This window comes from Cetorhinus maximus, chromosome 5 (genome assembly GCF_964194155.1).
Source record: "Cetorhinus maximus chromosome 5, sCetMax3.hap1.1, whole genome shotgun sequence".
NCBI classification, from domain to species: domain Eukaryota; kingdom Metazoa; phylum Chordata; class Chondrichthyes; order Lamniformes; family Cetorhinidae; genus Cetorhinus; species Cetorhinus maximus.
The window spans coordinates 70,174,684-70,187,679 of NC_135883.1; the positions used below are offsets into that span (position 1 = coordinate 70,174,684).

Here is a 12,996-nt window from a genome sequence, read left to right on the forward strand (position 1 = left end):
AGTCAGCTGGAAAGTTTGAATGCACAATCCTCAACTTGCTCATGGAGCAAATCCACCTCGCCAGTAATACTCTGCAGTTCTCTTTTCCAGCTCTTATAAGGAAACTTTGGACTGTCATAGAGTGTCTGTGCAGAAATACTGCCGAGGCATTTGGCTTGAGTTTGTGGCCTGCAAAGTTTCACCCCCCCCCCACCTGCCATGTTTACAAAAGAGATGGTATTTCTGGAATTTGCCATCCATTACAGTAAAGTGCTTGTATAAAAAAAGTTATTCATGGCACAGCTAATTGAGATGTGAATTTTTAATACATATAAGGCAACAAGTTCCATAAATAAAATCATCACCTTGTTAACCTGTTTGGCTGCAAGTTGATGACTATTTTTGGTCATTTGTAAATCATTTTTGAAAAAAAACTTGAAACTAGTCTAATCTGGCAAGCAGCCTCAGGAGAGACAAGTTCTTAAACATTCCTGTAGATGTGGGCTGTCCGTGATTTTAAAATGCTCTTGACTACAATAATCTACTTTCCTAAAGAGGGATTTCCAAATTCAGAGATCAGAATCCTAGCTGCATGGAGAGTTTAAACCTAATAGCACTCCGTTGTCATAAACTTGCACTTAAATTGAAAATAACACCAGTCTTCGATTGGAGATTAGCTCATGTCCTTCTGGTATTTGTACTCATTCCCTGTTGTGTGATGTAGAATCATGTGGAGGGCAGAGAATATAACGGTCACGTTAGTCAAGATAATGAAATGTATGAACTGCTAAACTCCCAAATGTAATCGAATCTATTGAAGAACCATTAGGGTAAAGATTCAAGCCACGGAGCAATGTAAAGATTTGTAAGAGAGCATCAACTTGTTGAGAGTTATTCTTGGTCACTGTGAACTGAATTCTTCAGCTGTATCACAGCCTTGTTAACAGCCCCCACCCCATGGCCATCTCTCTGAAAAACCCATCCTTGCCCTCTGTAAACTTTAGCCTATCCAAAACTCTGCTACCCTTATGCTAACTCTCACCAAGTCCCATTTTCTCATCATCATCTGTGCTTACTGATTGACCTATATTGGTTCCCAGTTTGGAAACGCCTTGATTTTAAGATTCTCATCCTTGTTTTCAAATCACTATGTGGCTTAGCCCCTTCCCCAACACTGTATTCTCCTCCAGTCTTATAATCCTCTGAGATAACTGTAATACTTCAATTCTGACATCTTTCATTTCTCCAAATTTAATTGCCCCACCATTGGCAGCCATGTCTTCAACTGCCTAGGCACAAAGCTCTGGAATTCCATCCCTAAACCCCTCCACCTTTTTCCTTCTTTAAAACCTACCCCCGTGACCAAGCTTTTGATCGCCTCTCCTAATATCTCCCTGTGTGACTCGGTGTCAAATTCCAAATTCTTGGCTGATGATAATCTTGTGAAGAGCCTTGGAATATTTTACAATGTTAAAAAAAAAAGCGCTATATAGATGAAAATTATTGTAGTTTCTCTTTCAATTCTCTCTTCATTTTCTTTGCTTTTGGGCAGCAGCTATTCAGGGCCTTGCCATTTGCACCTCCTCTAGACACATCTTTTGATTCTTATCCTTCTCCCATTATCATTCCCTTTGGCTTTGTACCATGAAACCTTTTGCCATTTAATCTTTCCTGCCCTCCACCTTATCACACGCTCCCCGCTTTCACTTTCTCAAAACATATTACATTTCTAATTTTTTCTGAGTTCTGATGAAACATCATCGACCCAAAATGTTAGCTCTGTTTCTCTCTCCACCGATCTGCCAGATCTATTGAGTATTTCCACCCCTTTTCTGTTTCCTTTTCAGATTTCCAGACTTTTTTTTTTCACTTTTGTATTATTGTAACAAATATGTTCCCACTCTTTAATCTGTGGTTCATTTTAATGTCTTTGCCTTGTATATGTTTAGTAACATTAAAAGCAATTTGGTGCTTTTGATTTAAGATTTGAATGGAGATCTTACATAGAATTTGCAGCATAGAATCAGACCATTCAGCCCAACTGGTCCCTGTCATTGGTTATACTCTACACAAAGCTTCCTTCCAAACTTCTTCATCTAAACACCTTCAAACATGAACCTTCTATTCCCTTCGCCATCATGTGCTTATCTAGTTTCCCCTTAAAGGTAGGATTTCCTCTTATGCTCTTTGTTTCAACTTCTCCAGGTGGTAGTGAGTTCCACACCCTGAACAGCCTCCGGGTAAAGAAGTTTTCCCTATTGGATTAATGAGTGCCTGTCTTATATTTATGGTCCCTAGTTCTGGCTTCCCTTACAAGTGGAAACATCTTGCTTATGTCTACCCTATCAAATTACTTCATAATTTTAAAGATTTTTATTAGGCCACTCCTCAGCCTTCTTTTGGAGAAAAGAACCCCAGTCCGTTCAGTCTTTTCTAAAAGTTGTTGCATCTCAACTCTGGTATCATCCTTACAAATCTTTTTTTCACTTTTTCCAAAACCTCAATATTCTTTTTGAAATATGCAAACCAGAACTATGTGTAGTATTCTAAGAACCCTCAGTTCTCTAAGCAGGGTCTTGCCAAGGTTCTGTATAAATTCAACATAACTTCCTTGCTTTTCAATTCAATTCGGCTAGAAAAGAGCCTCAGACTGCAGTTTTTGAAATGGCCTTGGTAAACCTTTGTTGCTACTCTTAATGGTTTGTGTTGCTGTACCCAGATCCTTTTCTTTGGAAATGGGATAGAGCAATGAAGGCTGACTGAAGGGGTTAACTTGAGCACGGCCCCGAATATAAGTGTTTGTTTAAATGGTGTGATGCAGTGCTGTCTAAACATGACCATCTGGTTTCCTTCCCTGTTCTGACAGGCCTTGAGACAGTCACTCCTACTGTTATAGTTGGGCCCACGACTAGACCAGATGTCATTCCACTGCCCCCAGGCACACACCTCCTCTATGCGCAAAGTGGAAAAATAGATCACATCCCAGTGGAGGGTTCCAGCCTGAAGAAAAATGAAGCAAAGACTTTACTTCATGTTCCTGTAAGCAGTGTTCCAAAAGTACAGTTCATCAAAACAAAAATTATTCAATAAATGCAATGTAACAACAGATCATTTTCTGATAGTCTGTGCAAATTTTCAAGAGCTTTGCTTTAAACATACCAGGGATCCAACTTACATGAAGGTGCCATCTTGTGATTAATCTGTTATTAAAGCATTCAAGTACCAAGTTTAGTAATAGATTTAGTGTTATTTTAGACTATAATCTAGGCACCCTCACCGCCAGCCAAGTCCTAAGGGAGTGTTAAACTGTCAGATGTGACGACTTTCAGGTGAGTGAATAAAGTGAGGCCCTGTCTGTCCTCTTAGGTGGACATAACAGATTCTATAGCATGACAAAAGAAGAAGCAGGGAAGCTCTCCCTGGTGTGATAGCCAATACTTATTCTTTAACCAACATTTTTTTCTAAAATGATGTGGTCATTATCAAGGCATCCAGGAGGGCATTAGATGATTATTTCTATTCAAATAATGTGCAGGGTTACAGGGAAAAGGCAGGCAAATGGCAATAAGTCATAATGCTCGTTCATGAGCTAGTGCAGACACGATGGGCAAAATGGCTTCCTTCTGCACCGTAACAATTCTGTGATTGTGATTATTTCATTGCTGTTTGTGAGATCATGCTGTGTGCAAATTGGCTCTCTGTGCTTCTTGCATTGCAACAGTGACTACTTAAAAAAAAAAAATACTTAATTGACTGGAAGTGCTTTGGATCATCCCAAGGTCATGAAAGGTGGTATTGAAAGAAAGTTTGTTCTTTTCTGTATAAACAGTCGCTTGGTAGTACAGAACATGAACATTGCTGAAAAGAGAGACATGCTGCCGAAACTTTCCACTCATCAGGACAAACACAAGGATGCCAAATTTCAAAAGATCACAACAATTTATACTACAGGAGAAAAGGGGGTTAATTGGTTGGCAAGTGGACTCTCATTGGCCGACGTGTTGCCATGGACAAAACAATGGTGAACTCCAGTCTGCCCAAGCTCCTGGGTAATTTAAAAAAAAAGGTACACAGGCTCCCTGTTGTCTGGAAAGAAAAGGAATATGTTCAAGCCTTGTGCCTTTTTTACATTACCCAGGAGCTTGGGGAGCCTATAGTTCCTCGTTGCTTATAGGACCCTGAGGGGATGTGAGGGTGGATGCTGAGATGGATGTTTCCCCTTGTGGGAGAGACTAGAACTAGGGGACACAGTTTAAAAATAAGGGGTCTCCCATTTATGATGGAGATGAGAATTTTTTCTCTCAGAAGGTCATTAGCCTGCGGAATTTTCTTCTCTGGCGAGCAGTGGAGGCTGGGTCATTGAATATTTCTAAGGTTGAGTAGATAGATAGATTCTTGACTGACGAGGGAGTTAAAGGGGCAGACAGGAAAGTAGAAGCCACAGTTAGATCAGCCATGATCTTATGAAATGGTGGGCAGGCTCATGGAAATTTGTACGTTCAAGACATATGTTAAACTGAACCCAGTTGATTTGAGTCTTATCATGTATCAATGTCTGGTTTAAAAAAAAAATCCACCTTTGGAGGGTGGCAGGAACTCAGAAGCCATTTTTATTGGGATTAATTGCTGACAACTGGAATAGCAGCATTGACTACATTACTATCTGAGCAAAAGACTTCTGGTGCCCCAAGGGTGTAATTTTCATTGTATCCAGTGAGTTCTGCAATATGTTATCAGTCTCCACCTACCTGAGCAGATTTTAGTGCTGTCCAATGACTAAATGAGAATGGGAAGACAGCTGGTCTTAGCTAGACCTTGCAGTGTGCTCCAAGGCACTGAGTTAAATCTAATCCTGCCCTGTCTCTGCTCTCACCCCATGCCCCAACTCTTTCATTAGCTGAGCATCCTGAGGTCAGCAGCTGTTTAATATCGCTCCTTGACTGTCGTCTTCTGCAGCCCCTCCACCTCCCCCTCTCTCACACCCTGCCATGAAAATCACAAAAGGCACAGGGCATTCGAACATGTATGTTCTTTTCTGCGCATTTTGTACTAATGGGTATCAACCATAAATGAGAACAATTTTTTATCACTGATTTCTCTATTGAAAGAAAGAATGAGGAGATGCAATGTAAACTAAATGCTACAATTTTACAGGGGGTGCAGAGCAGAGTGACCAGGGTAGTGTGTATGGACACACATCTTTTGAAGGTAGCAGGACAAGTTGATGAAGCAGTTTATACAAAAAAGAAACTACAGCATTCCGGGCTTCATAAGTAGAGGCATAAAGTACAAAAGTGAGCAAGTTGTGCTAAACCTTTGTAATTCACACGCTAGGCCTCAGCTGGAGTATTGTGTCCAATTTTCAAGCACAAGGATGTGGGTGAACAGAACTTGGTGCAAGTTAGGATATTTTACAGAATACGGTGACTTTTTAAAGAATGGACCACAGAATGCAGAGCAGAAGGAGGCCATTTTCCCCTTGTGTCTGTGCTGGCTCTCTGCAAGAGTAATTCACTGAGTGCCACTCCCCTGCCCTTTTCCCATAGCCCATTCCTTTTTTGAAAGCCACAATTGAGTTTGCCACCATCACGCGTTCAGGCAGTGCATTTTAGATTCTAACCACTCACTGTGTAAAAAAAAAAAAAGTTTTTCCTCACATCACCTCTGATTCTTTTGCCAATCACCTTAAATCAGTGTCCTCTGGTTCTCAACCTTTCCACCATTGGGAATAGCTTCTTTCTATCCACTCTGCCTAGACCCCTCATGATTTTGAAAACCTTTATCAAATCTTTTCTAAGCTTTCTCTTCTCTAAGGAGAACAGCCCCAGCTTCACAATCTATCCACACAATAGAAATCCCTCATCCCTGCAACCATTCTCATAGATCTTTTGTGCACCTTCTTCAATGTCTTCACATCCCCCTTAATGTGGTGCTCTGAATTGGACACAATACTCTATAAAAACATATGAAATGTGAGCAAAAGTAGGCCATTCGGCCTGCTCTGCCATTCAATAAGATCATGGCTGATCTGTTTGTGTTTCGAATTCCACATTCCCATCTACCCCAGATAATCTTTGATTCCCTTGCCTAACAAGTATCTATCTACCTCCACCTTAAAAATATTCAATGACCCTGCACCACCTTCTGAGGCAGAGAGTTCCAAAGTCACATAACCCTCTGAAAGAGAGAATTTCTCCTCATCTCTGTCTTAAAAGGGCAACCCCTAATTTTAAAACAGTGCCCCCTAGCTCTGGACTCACCCACAAGAGGAAACATCCTTTCCATGTCCACCTTGTCAAGACCGTTCAGGATCTTGTGCACTTCAATTAAGTCATCCCTCACTCTTCTAAACTCCAGTGGGAACAAGCCCAGTCTGTCCAACCTTTCATCATTAGACAACCCGTTCATTCCAGGTATCAATCTAGTAAACCTCCTCTGAACTGTCTCCAAAGCAGTTACATCCTTCCTTAAATAAGGAGACCATAACTGCACACAATATTCGAGATGCAATCTCACTAACGCTCTGTATAACTGAAGCATAACATCCTTCCTTTTATGTTCAATTCCAGTTGAAACTAAACCAATATTTTATGAACATTTGCCATAACTACCTTTTGTACTCTTCGTATGTATGTATAAAGCCCAGGATCCTGTATGCCTTTTTAAAAGCTTTGTCAATCTGCCCTGACACCTTCAGTGATTTTCTGCACATGTATCCCTAGGCCCCTCTGCTCCTGCACCTCTTTTAGAATTATATCCTTTATTTTATATTGCCTTTTCTCATTCTTCCTATCAAAATGAATCACTTCACATTTTCCTGTGTTAAATTTAATCTGCCATGTGTTTGCACATTCCGCCAGCCTATCTATGTTCGCTTTAAGTCCATCACTATCCTCCTCCTCAATTTTCAAGTTTTATGTCATAAAATTTTTCAAAATATTTTCAAAACTTGTGCCAACTGAAATCTCAAATTTGCTCCTGATCATTATTCCTTTGGAGGGAGTGTAGGTGGGTGGATGGAGAATGTGGTTGAAGTTCCCCTATTCTCCAATCAAGTAGAAATCACTGAACTGATGAAAACCTACCCCTTTATGCTATTTGTAAAAACCCTTGAAAGTGTTGTACCTTTTGAATGGTTTAATCTTGGAACAAATGAAGTAGGTGTTTTGTCAGCATCTAGAGGAAGCAAAAAATCCTGAACAGCCTCACTGTTTGTGGAAAACTAATTTTATACTTGGGATGTCAAATTTCTTCATTATGATAAAAAGAAATCACATTTTAATTTTTCATGTTTAAGAAGTTTGATACTTCAGCCTCTACCTTAATGTCATGTGCCCTAATCATTTATTTCAGTCTCTTTAAAATTTTTAATTGAAAGTGATGAACTCAATGTACATTACTTCCTGATTTGCTGTCTGTGAGAATACTTCACTGTGATTGGCTGTTACCCTGCTTGATGATATTACGGTTGCTAGATGCCTGGAAGCCCCCTTGACTTGGTGCCAGGTTCAGACTGAGGCCAGGAAAGGGGCAATCTACATCATAGAGACTGCTAGATCTTTTAGTTAGCTTTTGTTGAGGTTGGTGGTGAGCACTTTTGCTTCATTGCTGGCCACAAAATCTGGGCTGCTGTTATCTCTGCCAGCTTTGTTCAAAAGAAAATATTTTAGACCTGAAGAGAGGTTGTGCCAATGGGACACATTGTCACCCAGCAGTAGAAACTCCTCCCTCCAAAAATTGCAGATCGCAGTAACAGCTATCATTATAAAAATGACTTTGGTACTTCTGGAGGTTTTATATGACATGGGTAAGATTTAAAAAAATCTCACCCTTGTTTTCAAGTCCTTCCTTGACCTCCTACCCACCGCACCCCCCCCACCCAACCTTATTTTGGTAACTTCTTCCAGCCCTGCAACCCTCAGAGAACACAACATCCTTCCAATTCTGGCATCTTGAACATTCCCAACTTTCATCAATCCGCTATTGGTGGCTGTGCCATCAGCTGCCTTGGCCCTAAACTCTGGAATTTCCTCCTAAGCCTCTGCCTTTCTACCTCTTCTCCTTTAACCCTTCCAAAACCCACCTCTTAGACAAATCTTTTGGTCACCTGCCCTATTACCTCATTATTTGGCTTGGTGTCAAATTTTTTTCTGAAACATTATGAAATGCCTTGGGACATTTTACATTATAGGTGCTGTATATATTCAAGTTTTCGTTGATCCATTGGAGCTGCACTGCTCTAACGACTTGGTTGTATTTGTAAGTTGAAGTCCAGCCCACAGTAATAATGACGGAAGCAGGGTGTTGCACTTTCCTTGGCATGGATGGAGTTTTTCAGCAGGAAGCTTCATTTTTTTTTATTCATAATATGGGTTCAAGGAGAAAGCAAGATTTGCGTTCACATAGTGCGTTTCACAGCCTCAGAACCTTCCAAAGCACTTTACAGCCAATTAGGTCCTTCTGAAGTGCAGTCACTGTTGCAATGTTAGGAACACAGCTGCCAATTTCCACAATGCAAGCTCCCGCAAACAGCAATGTGATATTAACCAGATAATCTAGTTTTGTGATGTTGATAGAGGCATAAATATTGCCCAGGGCACCAGGGATAACTCTCATGCTCTTTTCGAAATAGTGCCTTGAGACCTTTCACACCTACCTGTTAAGGCAGGCGGGTCTTGTTTTAACATCTCATCCGAAAGACAGCACCTGTAGCAAAACAGTAACCACTCAGCACTGCATTGGTGTGTCAGCTGAGATTTTTGTGTTCAAGTCCTGCAGTGGATCTTGAACCCATGACCTTCTGAGTCAGGCTAGATATTACCAACTGAGCCACAGCTGACGAAAGGTAGAGAAGCTGGACTGGTGCAGTGCATTAATCTGTCTAGCAGCAGCTCAAGAGTTCCTGTGCCTGAGCCAATTTTTATTTAGCATGGGAACGTTCACATCTGGGAGTGAATTTGGAACAAAGTTTAACCTTGGAACAAATCTGACCATGACGTAGATGTTTTGTCAGCATCTGGAGGAAGCTACCACAGTCTGTAAAAGCACTATTGGAATGCAGAAATGCGTGTTTGGCAAAAACAGTTGTGTCCATACAGACCATATGCAGCTCTGGGTCCTGGCAGCACAGTCCCCAAAGATCCAGCCCCCAGCTTATTCTCATGTTCCTCGTTGACTTATTTGTCCTGTTTGAAAATCGTTGGCCTTGGATTTGTAAGATCTGTTAGTGCCAACAACCTGAGAGAGATGCAATTTAATGGAACATGGAGTTAGCTCTATTTCACTCCCAAAGCTCTTTGAAGACAAATCCCTTGGATACTATTGCTGTAAGAGAATGAAAATCATTTCAATAGCGCCTTGTCTGACACCACTAAACTATTTCGCGTGTGTTTTCTTTCGCTTTCTTTCGTCAAGAATTTGGTCTTGGTTTAACTTGGTGTTTTCCTGCTGATAGGATAAGGTGGTCATTGGTGTTGCATACGACTGTGTGGACAAGATGGTATACTGGACTGACATAGCTGGACACACCATCAGCCGAGCTAGCCTTCAAGGAGGAGAACCCTCAACTATCATCGGAGTAGGTTGGTATGAAACTGGGGAACAGCAGGGAATAAATTCTTACCTTGGCCCTCTTTTTTTTAAATTAAGTCTGATTTTTGTCTGTAGGATTGATCCCAATTCTCCACAGAATTATTTTGTGTACAGTTAGTTGGTATTGCATGCCCTTTCGTGTCATCAGAGCTCAGTTGGTAGCACTCCCATCGCTTACAAAAGGTTGTGGATTCATGTGGGACCCACTCCAGAGACTTGAGCACATAATTTAAAGCAGCACCCCCAGTGTAGTGCTGACCGAGTACTGCATTGTCAGAGGTGCTGTCTTTCAGCTGAGACATTAAACTTAGGTCCTGTCTCCCCATTAGGTGGAGAGAAAAGATCCCATGCCAGGATTTGGAAGAAGAATAGGGGAGACCTCTCTCTTCTCCCAGCCAGTATTTATCCTGAATCAGCTTCAGTGAAATAGATCATTTGGCTATTAGCTCATTGCTGTTTATGGGACCTTGCTGTGCATTACCATGTTTCTGAAATCACAATAGCAACTGCACTTCAATAACTTATTCATTGGCTGTAAAGTGCTTTGGCATGCCTGAGGTCACAAAAGTCCTGTATAAATGCAAGTTAATTCTTTTCTTTTCCATTGTACCAAAACTTTTAACATCCACTAAATTGATTTAGAAGTTTATTATTGAAGAAACTTATGGACCAGAGTTTAGTCAAGTGGCGAGGGCCGCAGTGACCAGCCTGAAGGCTGGAGCAACTCCCACCTCAGCCATTTGTGGGAGCTCAACTGCACTTTTCAGCTGTCCAGTGACTGATTAGTTACTGCCGGGTCTCCGGCCCCTTTAAAGGACAGGTGCCTGCCCTCGAGTGCTGCCGGCCAATTGGAGGGCTGGCAGCTCTGCAGTCTCAGCAGCACCGCCGGGAGCAGTGGCCACTGCTGGGACTGCATGTGGCAGAAAGCATGCTATGGGAGCAGGCTGCCCTCTGAACCAAATAGTGGGGCCTGGGGTTGCCGAAGTCAGTCAGGCAGGCAGGCCTGGGCAGGGTGTGGAGGTGGGTGGTGCGCAGCTGGTAAGGGCAGGGGGAAGTTGCAACAAGGGTGGCCATTGCCGCCAGAGGGCTCTGTTCCCTGGGAGGCCCCACCCCTGAGCACACAGGCAAGCCATCAGGCGGTCTCCCCACATGGAGGCAGCATTCCTACCCCACACCGCTAGTAAAATGCCAGCGGCGGTGGGAAGAGACCTTTAATTGGTCACTTAAGTGGCTCAATGGCCTCTGGGTGTGAGGGCCAACCTCTGCCTTCCCTACTGCTGGCAGAATGTTGTGACAGCAGAAGTCAATGGACACTGCACCACCTGCCCGCCTCCTGCCGTTTTATGGCTTCCCCCCACCCCGCCCCAGCTTTCCAGCCCACTACTAGGGGGCTGGTAAAATCCAACCCATGGTATTACTTAGTAGCCTCAGATATCAAGCAACAACTTTTGCTTCATTTAAAAGAATCAAGTTAAGGATATTGGGCGGTATTGTCCCAGATTTGCACTAAGTGCAGTAGCGGGCGGGGAAAACGACATTTTACCCTCTGGCCACAATGGCAGCTTCTCACGCCATATCATCCCAAACCCGCCGTATTAATTATGCATTCCCGGCAGGCGGGCAGTCATTCACCTGCCATGCCATCACCTCACCGCTTCATCAAGCCGGGCGTCACATTTAAAGTGCAGCCACGCGCACACATCTCACTACTTCCAGCCGGGACTGCTGCAAAGAAAACAGAATGGCCCTGAAAGGCAAAAAGACTGCAGCTCCTGGTTTAGTGATGCGTCCCTGGAGCGCCTTTTGGACGCCGTGGTGTCCTGCCAGGATGTCCCCTGGCCACAGGATGGGCAGCGGCATCACCAATCCAGCTTGGGAAGCAATGGCAGCGTGGTCAGCGCCAACGCTCTGCAAAAGAGGACAGTCTCCCTGTGTTGCAAGGGGATGAATGATCTCCTCCATTCCGCCAGGGTAAGCCACTCTTCTCATCACTCTCAACTCATACACACACACAAACCCATCACACACCTGCAGGGATCTCACTCACTGCCGGTTCAAGGAATGTCACCATTCACACTCTCTCACACACATTCATTGTCCTCATCCCATCCATGGGGCCACTCACCACCCACACATGCCAGGCATGCTTATCATCTGGCCTGGCAGGCGTCCTGCTTACACTCTCTCCGTCTCTGTTCATGCAGGGCAAGCTGGCACATGACAAGAGGGAGAAGTCGCAGACTGGTGGGGAATGCCTGACATCAAGGTCCTCACGGACTTTGAAAACAGAGCCATCCAGCTGCCTGGTGATGACCAGGATCGGTCCTGTGCTGTCGGTGAGGTCGGCGCTGCTCTACCAAGTGAGGACCCAGCAGTGCAACATGCATCAGACAACCATGCTGTGAGGACTACTGGAAGCCAGAAATTTACTGAGTCCATGTCAGATGACGAGCCTCTGGACTCGGTCATGCCACAGTTACTGGAGCTGCAAAGGCAAGCTCGGGAGCATCAGGAAGGGATGTCCGCTGCACTCCTCAGATTCAAATGCACGATGGAGGAGTCCGTCCACCTTCAGGCTGAGGTGATAGCGCCGGCATGCCAATGCACCGAGGTCAACACTGGTAGGATGGCGGCCACCATGGAGTCCTTGGTCCAGGACGTCGCTCCTGCACAGGCTGAGCTCCATCGCCCACGCCATAGTTGGCCTCCAACAGTGCGTATACGACAGGGGTGTGGGGCAGCTCGATCTCATTCCAACTACCCCTTCTCCTCAAGGAGTCAGCCAGGGGCCCTTGGGCACCCACAGGGAGGAGGATCAGCAGGTGCACACCTTGGGGCCATCCATCCAGATGACTCCAGTTGTGTCCGGCCCATCCAAATCCCCTCTTCCTGTGACCTCAGCAGCTCCAGCTCCACAGGCCGAGGAGGGCGCCACTACCACACAGCAGGACCCTGAAAGCAGGCCAGGGCCCTCCAAGTCTCAGCCCTCTAGAGGACGCCCATCAAGGTCATTACAGACAGGGCGTAGCAATAAGCAACCTACCTCCACCTCCGCTGTGGATGCCCGGGTAGCACCAAGACTGGGTTGGGAAGGTTAAGAAGATGTAGTTACACAGCCTGGGTATGGATGTTAACCAATTATACAAAATATTCACTATTGTCAATAAACTCCCAAGAATGCCTCCCTGCCTATGGCTCCTTGTTCTGATGAGCAGTGTTCTTGTCACTCAGATGTGAAACCTTTCTACTCAAGATAAAGGCAGGTGTCTCAGTCCAGGGCCTCTTCCCTGTGCTTTGTGCAGCCTTCAGACCAAAGTGATGGTCCGCCTCACAGTCCCTGCACACATTACTGATGCTTGCACTTTGATGGTGCTTGTCATTGCTGCCTGAACGTAGTGGGCAGGCGCCACAGAGTGTTCTCATTCT

At 44.2% G+C, this 12,996-nt stretch overlaps 1 protein-coding gene across 1 annotated transcript in view; it reads left to right on the plus strand.

Annotated features, from left to right (window-relative positions):
- The window catches only part of nid1a (nidogen 1a), a 111,064-nt gene that overhangs the window by 76,293 nt on the left and 21,775 nt on the right, over window positions 1-12,996 (plus strand). The window contains exons 14-15 of the mRNA XM_078541982.1: window positions 2,846-3,018; window positions 9,434-9,560. Coding sequence (XP_078398108.1) covers window positions 2,846-3,018; window positions 9,434-9,560 — 300 coding nt within the window. The remainder of the gene's footprint in view (window positions 1-2,845; window positions 3,019-9,433; window positions 9,561-12,996) is intronic.